Source organism: Actinia tenebrosa, unplaced genomic scaffold (assembly GCF_029948245.1).
Source record: "Actinia tenebrosa isolate PJP-AT-01 unplaced genomic scaffold, QUT_ActTen_1.0 PGA_scaffold4__44_contigs__length_22323623, whole genome shotgun sequence".
NCBI lineage: Eukaryota > Metazoa > Cnidaria > Anthozoa > Actiniaria > Actiniidae > Actinia > Actinia tenebrosa.
This window is the reverse complement of record NW_028292581.1, coordinates 15,320,119-15,334,452: the sequence shown is the minus strand read 5'-3', so window position 1 is coordinate 15,334,452 and position 14,334 is coordinate 15,320,119. Positions and strand designations below refer to the sequence as shown.

The 14,334-nt window shown below is 35.6% G+C and overlaps 1 protein-coding gene and 2 long non-coding RNA genes across 5 annotated transcripts in view; 1 reads left to right on the top strand and 2 right to left on the bottom strand.

Annotated features, from left to right (window-relative positions):
* The window catches only part of LOC116298277 (uncharacterized), a 40,405-nt gene that overhangs the window by 15,689 nt on the left and 10,382 nt on the right, over positions 1-14,334 (top strand). The window contains exons 1-2 of one of the 3 annotated variants that reach the window (XR_016121105.1): positions 4,107-4,800; positions 5,022-5,346. The exons of 1 other annotated variant lie outside the window; for it this stretch is intronic. This is a non-coding gene — a long non-coding RNA (uncharacterized LOC116298277). Of the gene's footprint in view, positions 1-4,106; positions 4,801-5,021; positions 5,347-14,334 lie in introns of those variants that run through there. One more of the 3 variants, XR_016121107.1, reaches the window with a different exon arrangement.
* On the bottom strand, positions 803-4,037 carry LOC116307149 (uncharacterized). The gene is made up of 8 exons (XM_089036610.1): positions 3,901-4,037; positions 3,270-3,590; positions 3,108-3,154; positions 2,870-3,001; positions 2,730-2,779; positions 2,392-2,514; positions 1,564-1,728; positions 803-1,159 (listed from the first exon to the last, which is right to left on the bottom strand). Exons 6-8 carry the CDS (start codon positions 2,498-2,500, stop codon positions 1,026-1,028), a joined length of 408 nt encoding a protein of 135 aa, XP_088892736.1. The 5' UTR covers positions 2,501-2,514; positions 2,730-2,779; positions 2,870-3,001; positions 3,108-3,154; positions 3,270-3,590; positions 3,901-4,037; the 3' UTR covers positions 803-1,025.
* On the bottom strand, positions 9,637-13,436 carry LOC116307148 (uncharacterized). Its single transcript, XR_004198369.2, has 3 exons — positions 13,291-13,436; positions 13,121-13,156; positions 9,637-9,943 (listed from the first exon to the last, which is right to left on the bottom strand). It is a non-coding gene; the product is annotated as an uncharacterized LOC116307148 (long non-coding RNA).

Genomic DNA, 14,334 nt, shown 5'->3' with positions numbered 1-14,334 from the left:
GTGACTTGCGCTTTTAAGAGTCAAAGTCAGTAAGAGAGACATCTAAATTGAAGCTGTGTTTGTGAGCTATGATGTGGCGCCAGCATTTCTAAAATGAGGGCATTTACAATGCTCAAGTCATTGAGAAACCAAAACAGGTATCTCCACCACTTTCTGGACTTGAGTCCGACAGCATAGTAGCTGAGAGATTGATCACTGCGATTGATCACTGAGTAGCTCTTTACTATCGGAGTGCCAGGCGCATCGATTATTGTCCCATCTCATTGTTTTTGTCTCACAGTGTCATCTCCAACAGGATTTGACTGGCTGCTTAAAACGTTAACAAGCCTCTTGTTCTTCCAAACAGCTGCAACAAGAATGTTCTTTGGTTTGAACAAGGATTCGCCTTTAGGCGCTTCACGTCGGGTTGTTTTTTTCTAACTCCTTAGGATAACCCGAACTGTTTGCTTTTATCATTCCACATGAGTAGACTTGGTCTTTCAATAAATCTTCAGCTAGATGAACTGATGTGAAATAATTATCACAGAAGACATGATGGTTTTTGCCTGTGATTGTCCGCGTTAAAGGTCACGGTTGCCTCATTGACCAACTTTCTGCTTACTTATTGTAGCAATCACTTCTTCATTTAGTCTCAACTAGGTGTGAAGTAACGTCCATCAATTAGTGAAGTGTTAATCCTGTTGTCAATATATAGGTCTATTTTTTGTTATCGTTTTTTATACATCGCCTGCAGATACTTCAAACAAACTTACCCTGTTACTAAATACGTAAAACCAAGATTCCTAGTACTTTAGTACTTTATTACAATTAATCAATCTTGACTACGCTTTCCGTAGAAATTACCTAAACCTAACTACAGAAATTATAATTATAAAATATTAGTTTCACAAAAAAAGATTCTACTATACCGTGAACCTCCAAATATAAGCACCTTCAGAAATACAGGAAAAAGCCCATAATGCGGTCCTATATTTGGAGGTTTTACTCACAGCAATTTTAGTGCGCTTTTCTTATATCTCTTTTTGCTACTTCCTACTTCTTCTCTTTCTCCTCCTCCTCCTCTTTTTTTCTGTTTCAAGGAAGTTAATTCTCCTCCTCCTCTTCATTCTCCTCCTCCTTTTTTGTTCTTCTGTGAGAGGAGGCAGCGGTTCATTTGTGGCTGTAGTAAAAAAATGTCATTTATTCATTTAGCAAAACAAAATTCATTTAATATCTCAAGATCCTTATCCTCTTTTTCCCTAAAGTATATAAAGTCAATAGTGCTATATTAATAAGAATTTTGCACATCTATGAATCTCATACGCAAAGACTTAAGCTTCTTTTACCAAATGCTCTAACGGATCACGTGACCTCCAACACCCACCAAAAAATTCAAGCCGCTACATCAAAATCTATTGTGGAATAAATACCTTTATCTTTAAATTTAGTACTGTACATTAATAATGGATACGTATTAAAGTAATAAAAACCTTGATCTAAAGAAATATATTTGTGGCACATCCTTATCAGTCTTGTTGACAATTGCAATGTGCGGCATGAAGACTTTTTACGGAAAGGACTTACCATCGATCATCATCCCAGATGCCAAGATTTCTGGGGATGTGGGGAAGTCAATGCTCCAGAAACCTGTGGCTGTTCTTGGTGCAGGCCTGTGCTCTGATCTGTGCCTGCACGAGGTCTGTGTCCACTTCTCATTCTTCTCGTCTCGTGACTGTATGACGCATAGTACTAGATTGAAGATATTTATTTTTTAGCAGTTGAGAAAGATTCATTTGAAATCATTGTTCAAGATAAATACTTTCTGCTTCACAATCCCTACATGTGTATGCGGGATCCTGCCATCTTGCTCTTCCTCGTTTATACATACTGTATCAAGAGCGCCACACAAATAAAGTGGCGCGACTTTGTTTATGTAATTTGTAGGTAGGTTTACCAATGTAGCCGAACCAATCAGAAAAGAGTGTGCACTGACAATATCCTATCAATCACATTATATTATTAGAAGAAAGCATTCTTTATTTTGCTTGCTGGAAGTGATCTGTTCATCATCGTGGAGTTTCACAACTCTCCTTAGTCAACTCACGACTGAAAGTGGCCGGAACTGTGTTTATGTGATGCTTTATTGTAGGTCGTACTAGGAAAACAGCTAATAAAAACAGTGCATCAAGAACGCTACCTGGCCATTTGGTTACTACATCAGAAAATACTACTGACAATTGTTGGACCTATTGGACTGATCATTATAGTGTTCTTTGATCTTTGATGCAATGTGTCCAAGACTACAGCGAGGAATCAGACCTTTGGAGCAAAATATCAGATCTTTGGACTGATTCCTGATGAGCAAAATTTAAAAACTTCTGCTATATACATTAATTATACAATGCAGTGCACCTGGTTGCAAGCGGTCTGCAAAGATGGCGAACCTTGGAGGTCCATCTTGGCGAATGCCATTTTCAGCCATGAACTTTAACTTTTTCTTTATTTGATTTTCATTGTTCATGGTTAATGGGTCCCCTGAAAGAAAACCAGTCACATATGCCAAGAAATCTATGATAAATCAAACGTACCTTTATCTCGTGAGTTATGTGAGGAGGGAAATGAGGTCCCATTAAATTTGTCACCGAAACAAAAAGATAAAAAGTATCATAGTACCATCGATGTAAATGACTAATGTATAAACATTATTGTTTATTTTGTGCAAACCTTCTGTCTTCTGACCCAACACTTACTGTTGCCCCAAGGATTCCCCGTTTGCTAGACGTATGGCTGCCAGTTCACCCTTCAGGAATTGAAACAACTGATAATTAATAAAATCTAAAACAGTTGACAATAGATGCAATATAATGACTAGTATATTACAGTATATTACCTTTCTTTTTCAAGTTTGAAAGTTAGCTATAGTGGGATGATCGTGAACTTGCGTAAACGTTAGCTTTGTAAATGTCTACTTCTTTCCCGGAGACATAAGTTGGTATCTTAATTTCGATGGAAGAGAACGTTCCTGTCAATTTTTAGATAAAAGAGAACTTATTAATGACGTTACTGTTGAAATATTGAAATATTGAAAATACGAATAATATTCATTACAATCGCATCCAGTAACTCACATCAATAACCCTGTGTTTTTCTGGTTGAGTTTCGGTATCAGTGTTATCTGAAACGATATTTTGGTTTATTTTTGTGTAATTGCTTTGGCAATGTATTTTTTTCTTTACTTTAAAAGATGGAAAAACTTCATGGTTTACATATTTTGATGATATTGGGTGTACCTGGAAAGTTCCGTTGGAGAGTAACATGTCCACCTCCTCTACATCTTCCTTCACGGAGAAAAGTACACCATCCTCATCTCTATCATTGACCTTTAGCATCTTCTCTTAACCAATTCGAAAGGAATGTTTCTTACTACATTCAATCAAAGAAACACGTTTCTCTCCCAGAAGCCTTTTAAGAATTTTGTACCCTTTCGCTTTTTTGACGAGGCCGGGTGTTTTCTTTCGCACGTCCGCCACTTGCGCTTGGTTGTGGAATGCAAAAACCATGGTACATGTCATAGTGTTGTCAGTTTTTGCTGTTAAACACTCCTTAGTTTCCTATGAGACAAAGAACAAGTTTGAATACATAAAAAAAAGAAAATATTTAAAATGGAGCATCATAACTTGAAAATGTGAAAATTAAATAGATGAAATTTGTTTCAAAGAGTATCTTGTTCCTTTTTACAAGTCTGGGCAGATCTTTGTTCAAGGCTGTTTCGTTTTCTATTAAAAAACTCTGATCTTGAGTGAAATCAAATCTCATGGAACTGTATATATTCTTTAAAAGAAATGAAAAATGGTAAGAATGTAGATTGCTGAAGTAATGTGAAACAGGTTGTATTTAACCTTATGCATGCATCAAATTTACCTTTTTCCTTCCTTGGAGTTGGAAGCCATCACAATGCTCTTTGAGAGCGCCAACAAACGAGTTCTAAGTTAGCCCTGTGGTAAGCCACTTTGTATTTGAAGAAGAAACTCTAACAAGGAACTTGTCATGGTGGGGTCGTCTAGGAGTGTGGTAATCATGGTGCTTGTGAGAAGGGACACCAATACTCTCCTCCGGCTTCAAGAGTAAAACCTTAGCACAAATAAAAGCATGTGAGAGTATGCGTTAACATTGACGGTCTTAACTTACATTGCAGCTGTTTTTCTAATACTTGCTGTTCCACTTGATGGTTCTATTTAGAAATACAATTGTTGTAAGAAAAAAAATAACCTGACCTTTTTTCATTGCTGTAAGTCAGCTAAACTGATACCATTTACCAAACTAAATTTTAATATACCTTTTCTTTCATTGCTCTTCGCAAGATTTCACTTCTTGCTTCAAATTCTCTACTTCTGCCTTCAGCTTCTCCATCTCCATGGTGATGGTTTGCCTGAATGACTCCCATTCACTCCTATAGCCATTAGTCAGCCGGACTTGTAATGGTGGTGTTGAGCTGAGTGAGGGTGTGAGTGATTCTTCTAGCATGCTTGTGAAACTGGTGTTTTGAATAATTTGTGTAGTGCATATTAAGTGGTGTACTATATCCTTGTGGACTCTGTTTCTGGTGTATACATTGTATGTGGTGATATGTTGGCCATGATGATATGTATTAAGTGTGTGATGTGCTGGTGATTCATGTACCATAGTAGTCTTTGGTGCATGTTTGTCAATGTTTGGATGCTAAGTCAATGAAATGGTAGGAGGAAGCTGTGCTTCAGAGTTTGGTGATAAGGATTTTCTGGCTAATGTTGGCCACCATATGCTAAAGATAACACACCTAAGGTGAGAACTGCCCTTTCTATTAAATTCTGGCTGAATGATCTTGCACTAAGCAATTTAAGGTGTCAGACACCTCAGGGATTTAAACTTAATCAGCTCAATCCTTTTTTTTTTTTTTTATTTCCTGGAGCCTAAATTGCACTGTGCATGGACACTCGGATACCAATACTACATCACTATATTTTTTATTTTTTATTAATAATCTACTTTTTGTAATAATCTAGGTCTGAGTTCAAGGTTTCCAGAATCGAACAGATCGAAGAAAAAGTGGTGTTCCTTGAAGGAAATCAGGACTGTTTATCATTAGTTCATGCCCCCAACTTTTGTGGAGTTTGTGGATAGCTTGACAGCTACATGAACAGTATGATTGATGTACCATTGATAATTACTACATGTAGTGATATTGTTACCATGTAATATATAAAATGGACCCTCTAGTCAAATTCTCTTAACTACTTTGTCTATCAAACTGTATCATTAACTATTGATTAAATTGAGCTAAAAACTCCCAATTTTTTATCAATAGCTGAAATAAATGAAGGAAAATCATTCTATCGACAATTTATATAAATAGTCTAAGAATTCATGGGAATTATTGGGAATCAAGATCTGTACTTGGAAAGGGTGATTAAAAAGTCTAAGAATTTCTGATTTACTAATTCTTAAGAATTCCTAGGAATTTCCAGTTGTGTAAGTTGGGAATTCATTTCGCAGGGGAAGGAAACAAGGAAAGAAAAATACACAACATAGCAAACATAAGTTAGATGTGAGTTTTAAAATGAAACCGTACCTCTCTTGAAAGTAGCCAGTAGTAATTTGTTTTGGTAACCAAGTCGTTTGGATTTAGTGAAGGGCCGCCGACTTATAAGATCATCCTTCAGGGACAAGGAGTAGTCGGACAATATGCTGGCAGTCACTCTTCCCCCCAGAAAGAAAGTGGGTCATAAAAAAGTAGAGTACTCCTTTAAATCAAATTTATATTAGTTTTTACATACACAGTAGGACTATAAAACCAACTAAGTTATTATTTTATGGCATTCGCTTCATAGAGTGGTACCTCCTAATCCTAATTAAAGATAGAGTTACACCTCAAAAATATTCCACCATGCAAAATTTAAACATAATGTATCTACTTTGGACACCTGTATTGTATTGTCCCTGTTATCAGCTCTTTTATGTATATCTTTGTAAAAGAGGTTCCAGTCTAGAATCTTTTAACACATAATAGTAAAACATAGTTTTAGCCAGTAAAAGTGTTTTTGCATGATGCATTGCTTTTACTGCCGGCTTATTGCTGTTTGGCCCAGCCGGATGGAACTCTGGGTTGCCACGGTTTACTTGTGGTTATTAGTCTTCCATCTCCACTAACTATTTCACAGGGAATTCAGTGGCTAATTGCAATCACTCTAATGTGTATTTATGAATTTATGGCCTAGTGAATTTGTTTATTCGCTGCATAGATCGATTCTCCTTTCTCTTTTAATAGAACTACCCCGATCACATCAAGTTCTTTAATTCTTTTCTTCACAATATTACAGAATACATTTGAGTGAACAATAATGAAGTTTTTTTTAAAACAAATGAAACAAATTCGTTCCGGCTGAGGAATGTCAACTTCACGAGCGTCGGCGGTAACTGGAAAAACTTTTGGGCGATTACAACGAGGGTGTTTCTGCAGCCAGTGTTTTTTTAAGGAATGCGTGGTTCGAAAATGTTTTCCACAAGTCTGACAAGAAATGCTGAAAGTATTCGAATGCATTTTATGAGAAAATAGCGACCAAAAACAACAAACATTTTAGTCATGGTATATGTCGAAAATACCCAATGTTCACGGCCTCCGTATGAGCCCTAAATTAAATATCCCAAACTGATTTTTCGATATGTTCTAGAAGAACATCTAAATAGTTCGTGACGTGAGTTTCATTGAGAAAAACGTGGGGCACTTGATTTTTTTTGATTTTTTTTTGATTTGTTTTTGTTTTGTTTTTTTTTTTTGGCGTAACAAGGGTCAAATAAGTGTGAATACCACTCAATTCTAAGTATCATCTGACCGCTTTCAATAAATAGCTAAAACCATTATTTTATACCCAATCAAGTCTCAAACATCTCTTCTATCAATTTATAAACATATAGTTTTCATATCTTTTTCCTATTCTGCATGCCTTAGCTGTTTTTGGACCTGTTTGATTCAACTGAAAATTTGCATACTTTTGAGGTCGCCGCTAGGCCAACAGTTTTTCTCGGATTTCTCAGAATTTAGCGTTTTTTTGAAGAAAAAAAACTACACCACGTTTGCTTACTCGGTAATACCTTGCAAACCAAAAATGAGTAAAATAGAAATTTTATCTGTGACTGCGAATTCTCGATTTTGTTTCAAATTAGTGGACATCTGCTCTTAACTGTGTAAGTGGTAGATATGCTGTCGTTTTTTCCTTCGTAGACGGCGCTATTTTGTTTTCCGACTTCAAATCAAGCTTTTTTAAAGATTGGAATTCTGATTTCGATATACTTGACCATTCAAAAGCATTCGCTGGAAACTCGCGCTGGCGCAAAATGCCAACCAAGAGGCCAAAAGTAGAAGAAACATACGCATGAATTGACTGCTTTTAGCAATTACTGACTTCTAAGGTTCGTGTGCCGCCATTCCTAAGAACATACAAATCCTTCCTTGGTATATACTGGATTACGAAAGGGAATTGAGTGAAAATGTAAATTTTCATGTAATCTCGTGGTCTTTACTCCCACATACTTCTTTTTACACAAGAACCATTTCTTCACTGGATCGAGAGAAGCACCATGCACTTGTTTGGCCCGGAAAGCATCGGTCAGAGAACACTCCGCCATTGCTTTTTGGCGGCAAATGCTGCATTTAAACAGGTCATCTTCCAAATAGAACTTGAAGTTTCCGTCGTGTATTACCTTATATTTTCATTGAAAAGTATTAACATTTTACACCAGCAAGAGTTGTACTTTGCTCAGCTTCATTCATTCTTCGATTTACCTCCCTTACTTCGTTCTTGTTATTATGGGTACCGCTGACCAAAAAAACGCTGGCTATACACATGACATTGTTATGTCACGTACGTCGAAGTCCGCATAAAATTACAAAGCCAGTCAGAGTTCGATTACAAAATAATCACTTAATTAAGTGGGCCAAAGATGTATAAGTAAATTTAACCTTTCTCCACTCTATAAAATAGGGACTGCAATCCTCTAGGCTAGTCTTTCATGGGCTCCCAGGTGGAAATCTCATGAAGACCTTACAAGATCTTACAAGATCTTGTAAGAATCTTATTAGATGGAGTTCCTTAAAATAATCTTATAAGATCTTAATAAGATTTTATTATGAATCTTGTAAGATGGAATTTCGTATAAGAACCTTAGTAAGATCTTAGTATGATTTTATTAAGTAATCAATGTTATAAGATCTTGTAAACAATATTTTGTATCAAACAAAATCTTGTAAGAATCTTATAAGATATGGAATTTCTTATAAGATTCTTAACAAGATCTTAGTAAGATTTTATCATAAGATCTTATAAATAATAACCAGGTAGTAGTCATATCTTACAACATATTATTATATTGTAACAGGATTTATGAGAATCATGAATGTTGAAAAGATGGCTTTGAAATTTGTTCTGATCGAAATCCCCTTAATACATTATAACATTTATTTCTTAACAAAAATTAGAATTAAATAATTATCATAAAATATATACCTTACTAAATATTTGTTGTTGATGTTTTCCCCCATAATTAACAACCACATGAGCTGTTAAAATATACTTTGAATCTCATTTTCTACTGTTATTAATAAAATAAGGCAAGTTCAAATCTGTTCCCAGTAAACGTTTCCATTTCAAAGCCAATACACTATTTTTGAAAATTGTATATTTTGATTAATTTTCCATTTTTATAGATCTTAACAGCTAGCTGTCATGTTAGTCTCAATTCAGTGCATGAGTATCTGCCTTTATTCTTATTAATATACAATCCAATCAGTTAATTTGCATTCTTTTTAATAATGAAAAAACATTTTACCGACCTAATTACCAATTTAAGGTATCAACTTATCTTGGACTCTTTTTTTTATTATTTAAACATATATCTAAACATTTGCCCCAAAAGCTGTAAAGCTTAACAAGGGGCTCACATCCATGATATTTACAGCACAAAGAAAGAAAATTAAAATAGCAAAAGCGAAATAATGAAAACAGGAAATGAAAAAATAATTAATCTTTGGTGAACAAAAAACGTTTTGTAGCTAATATATACTTTTGTACTTCAGTGAAAAGTTCACGATTGTTTTTTAAGTCTAAGTCTCTACTGAGCCATATAAAAACCTACTAAGTTTTTGCATTTTTGAAGAAACATTTTGCCACAAACTACCACAAATCAATGCAGCTGAGGTAAAAAGAGAATTTCTCTGAGCAGCATATAAGGGACATTTAAAGAAAAAAGGCTTACCATAAACCACGAAACGAAACAATAAAATGCGAAACGAGGATTTCGCATTTTACAGATCTTGAAAATGCGAAACCGTCATTTCACATTTTACAGATGTGTAAAATGCAAAACGACAGACTGTAACCCGAGGCTTTGCAATCCCATGTTTAACTGTAAGCTTACTCACGAAATTGGATGAAAACTTTGTAGCTCCATGTCTTAGAAAATTAGAGATTACTTTGAATCTCAGTGGGAAGAACAGTGTAAACTTTCCATGTACCAAAAAGCCACAAATTATAAACTATGTTGAAATACTTCAACTCGTGTTGTTGTGGCGCCATTTTGAATGCACAGGGACCCCAATCGAAATGGGTTTTTGGCTGCCGTAAATCAAAAACAAAAGGTACTGACTAATTAGTTTTGATTGATGGCAGCGAAAAACAGTACTATTTCATAGCAAGCCGTTAGAAAATCTGAGTTCACAGAATATGGAAATCTGCAGTGATATGTACCTACCATCTTCTGAATCAGAAATAATTGCAGTGGAGGGGGTTTCACATCCATCTCTCTTGGTATAACTTGATTTATCGCTATCAGAGTCACTCTGAATTCCCAGCAACTTCCCTTTTTCTCATGAAACCAATAGTTCCATGTGGAAGAGGTGGGAGGTCGTCACTTTCATTTGAACTGCTTGCAACTGTTAAAAAAAAAAGTTAATGTATGAATTAACTTTTATTATCTATTTATTAATATATTTAAGAGCGGCTGTCCGTAAAAACCAGACCAATTCGAAATTTCGTGGCAACAGTCAAAAAATCGATTTTGTTCATACTTTGAAGTTAGATACCCTATCATATAACATTAACCCCTGTGCACTTAGTTTTGAAAAATTCTTTTTCGTTCGGGAGAAATTTGAATTTTTATGCAGATAGGCAAATATGCTAATTTGACGACTCTGAAATTGAGATAAATCACCGATCTCGTGTACAAAATACAATCAATACTTGACCTTTCTAACCTAATAAACTTCAAATATGGTATCTCTATATGCCTCACAATGATTTTCAGACATGTAGCTGTAACGAAGAATTTCTGGAAGAATTATTTGCAAGACACAGTTTTCTTGAGCTTAAAAGTACCCTCAAAACAAGTGAGAATTTTACCATGGCCGATACAACGGAAAAGCGAGATTTTCACTGTATGCGATGTCATTGTGAAAAAAAATTCTTAGGTAAATGTGTTTTTAAGCTTCTACGATCGATCAAATATACCTAAATACGTTGTTTCAGAAAGGATCGTTTTTGCATAAATTAGCAAGTAAATGACTGCCAAAATTAAAATAATATTTTTCAAACCTTTTATAAGCCGTTTGAGACATCAATACTTAGCAAATTTGAGGGATTGTTCTGAAGAAAAGGCAACATTTACTCCCTACCGCTTCACAAATCATGAATTCTAGGTGTAGTGATGGTCATCAACCCAAAACAGCGAAAGCGTTGCGTGACCACCGGCGGCGGGATAATAAATACTGTGTGTGCATGTGAGTTTTTTTTTAAATGTATCCAAAGAAATACCGAAAATACTACTTTTATTTTCCGTTATTAACTACATTTGTGCGTCTTCCTCCTTATGTTTTAGTTTCTAAAAGTATAACGTTTGTGTCCACTCTATTAACTCTGCGTATTCCTATGAAAAATGGAGGGTCCTGAAGGGGGTTGCTAATCCCATTTCCAAGCCCAACATTTACTCAAATCCCAGTTCAAATCCCTTTATTCTTAGCCCGAGCCCATTTTTGATGGTTTTTTGTTTATGAATCCCAGTGCATGATATCCTATTTTCCCAGCACCAAAGAAGGATAATACCAGCACTCATTTTACCCCTTCAGGACCCTCTAAGTACTAGCTCGGTTCGATCACAAAATGGGTTGGGGAATGAAATCAAACGAAGGTCGAAAACGTCTTAAAGAAATACAGAAAGACTATCTAATGGCCAAGTTTAACATTGGTGAGCAGACCGGACATAAAGTTGATCCTGCAACGAAATCAAAAAAAAAAAAAAAAAACTGTCATCGCTTATCACCACCGCAAGTACAGGAGTGGCGCAGCTCAACGGGGTCGAACTGAAAGCATTTTTGGCCTTCCTCGAAGTCCTTGAGGAAGGCCAAGAATTCTGATGGTATCCGTTTTTTCAGTCCTGATGGGTTCCTCACGTCTAAACAAGTGTTTTTTTTCACAATTGCCACAGAAAAATGTCGTCCCCGCCAAAATAGATGCACAAGTAGACGACAAGCTTCCAGGAAAGGCTCTGGACAAAATGAACAAGGAAGTACAGAATGCCATATTAATACAGCACCACATATCCTTGGATGTTTATAATCTGTGTGAGCTTGCTGTGCAGAACACGATGAAAAGCAACACGTGGACACCAGCAAAAAGGATAAGAAAAGAAAGCAGTCCTACGTTGACGCCACTCGTCCGCACACATCTTTTCACAAGAAAAACGACCATTTCAACTAAAGCCGTTTTATAAGAAAAAAATATTTATACCGACAGGGGGGTCCAGGGCTGCGGACCCCCCTTTACAACTCGTTATTTCCCCTTTTTTTAAATACGATATATTGCAGATAATTTTCTATTGAAAGTCATAACTCTTATGTAGGTTTATAAATTGAAAATGCAAATCAAGTTGTTATGTTTGGGTTCTGAAAGGTTACAACGTACATATATATATGTATGACCTCAAAAACGTCACTGATTGAATGTACTTTTTGGACCCCCTTCAAAAATATCCTGGATCTGCCTCTGAAACTAGACAAATGTTACCTCAAGGGTCACACACAATACGAGGGCGTATGACATGAGCCGATCTATTATTTTTGATGCGTTCGTGAGAAGAGCAAAGTTTGCATTCCTATATTACATAAATTTGTTATGCATACAAGAAGGGGATATTGTTTTAAAAGAAAGCATAGTTTAAGGGGCTTCGATATTTAAGTTTTAGTCCTCAAGTGGCTGGGCCGGCAAAAAAATTAGGTTTTTGAGGAGAACTCTTTATCCCCAATGGTCATGGCCGCCAGTAGTCACGCAACGCTTTCGCGGTTTTGTGTAGATGACCGTCACTATACCTAGAATTCATGATTTGTGAAGCGGTAGGGAGTAAATGCTGCTCTTTCTTCAGAAAAATCCCTCAAATTTGCTAAGTATTGATGTCTCAAACGGCTTATAAAAGGTTTGAAAAATATTATTTTAATTTTGGCAGTCATTTACTTGCTAATTTATGCAAAAACGATCCTTTCTGAAACAACGTATTTAGGTATATTTAATCGGTCGTAGAAACTTAAAAACACATTTACCTAAGAATTTTTTTTCACAATCTTGAACAATATCATCTTGACGTCACATACAGTGAAAATCTCGCTTTTCCGTTGTATCGGCCATGGTAAAATTCTCACTTGTTTTGAGGGTACTTTTAAGCTTAAGAAACCTGTGTCTTGCAAATAATTCTTCCAGAAATTCTTCGTTACAGCTACATGTCTGAAGATCATTGTGAGGCATATAGCGATACCATATTTGAAGTTTATTAGGTTAGAAAGGTCAAGTATTGATTGTATTTTGTACACGAGATCGGTGATTTATCTCAATTTCAGAGTCGTCAAATTAGCATATTTGCCTATCTGCATAAAAATTCAAATTTCTTCCGAACAAAAAAGAATTTTTCAAAACTAAGTGCACAGGGGTTATTGTTATAAGATAGAGTATCTAACTTCAAAGTATGAACAAAATCGATTTTTTGACTGTTGCCACCCAATGTCTGATTTTTACGGACAGCCGCTCTTAACTTTTTTGCGAAATTTGCTTTAGCATTTCAACTTTACCTGTAAATTCGACTCTTTGTCTTTTGTTAGGGGGTTCTGTGAAAAGTATCAAAGTAAAATGTTGTGTGAAATATTCAAATCTTTACCATGACTGCAGTACATTATTTATGTAAATTAAAAACAGGGGGAGGGATGGATAAGTTCTGGAACAACACATTCCAATCATTTACCTTCGTAAACTTTGTTTCTCCATCTTCACAGTTTTCACCTCTGACATAAAACTTGAAAGGAATTCCAATTCTGTCCATTTCATTCCCGAGCTGCTCTTTTGTGTCTTCATTTACGACTTTGTCAATAACCTAAAAAGGATAATATCATGGATGTCATAATGACTTTAGGAAAAAAATTTTTTTGGGGGGGAGGGTACTAGGCAATAATCGTTTGAAAATTATTAGTACACTACCAAAAACGAGTATTTCCGCAACAATTTTCAATTGTCCTCTCAATTGGCCAATCTTCAACTGCAAAATTAATAATTTTCACTATCTAAATAATTAAATTGCAATTTTAAATGGAACAAATCAAGTTATGAAGTACTAAAATATGACAAAAGAAAACTTACTATCAAGGCAACTTATGAGATCTTTTGTGCAATAGCACCAGATGCAAAAATAAAAAGAGCATGCTACATTGAGACCATAAACAAGTGAGAAAAATTTCCAGTCGCAACAGCAAACCCTAAAAGTAAAGATGGTAATATGAACAATAATATTTAAAACATTTATACATAAGCCACTGGCTGGGATAAAAGGGCAACCTGCAGACATCCCAAATTTTGACATTAATTAATTTATGGATTGATTGGTTGTATACCGTAAAATCCCAGCTGAACCCAAAATTGTAACTCTTCTAACAGTACCCCTTTATTAAGTCTTTCAAACCAGTCTTTTTGATCCAGGTCTTTTCGAACCACGTCCAGGTCTTTTCGAACCTCCTATTATACACTTTCGATCCATCTATATACACTTTTGATACACATACATGTACATTCGATCCACGTACATATACATTCGATCCAATACAGTTATGAAATGTTTTATAGGTGCTTAGTGTTCTCTTTCGGAAAGATTACAGAAATATCGCATTTTGATCGTTTCACCTACGAGTTGGTTCGCCTACATATACTGCAGTTCGCCTATGTATAAGTTTTGCCTACTGAAGTTCGCCTACGTATCAAATGCATTGTAAAACCTATCTATGAAGGGTCAGACAAT

Bases quoted from the DNA above. Each gene is read 5' to 3' on its own strand.
- LOC116307149 (XM_089036610.1), bottom strand. From the start codon at position 2,500: ATGAACAATGAAAATCAAATAAAGAAAAAGTTAAAGTTCATGGCTGAA. The intron at 1,729-2,391 runs GTGCACTGCATT...TCTTCAATCTAG, and splicing joins TGCAGACCGCTTGCAACCAG to TACTATGCGTCATACAGTCA. The intron at 1,160-1,563 runs GTAAGTCCTTTC...TTTTTACTACAG, and splicing joins ATCTGGGATGATGATCGATG to CCACAAATGAACCGCTGCCT.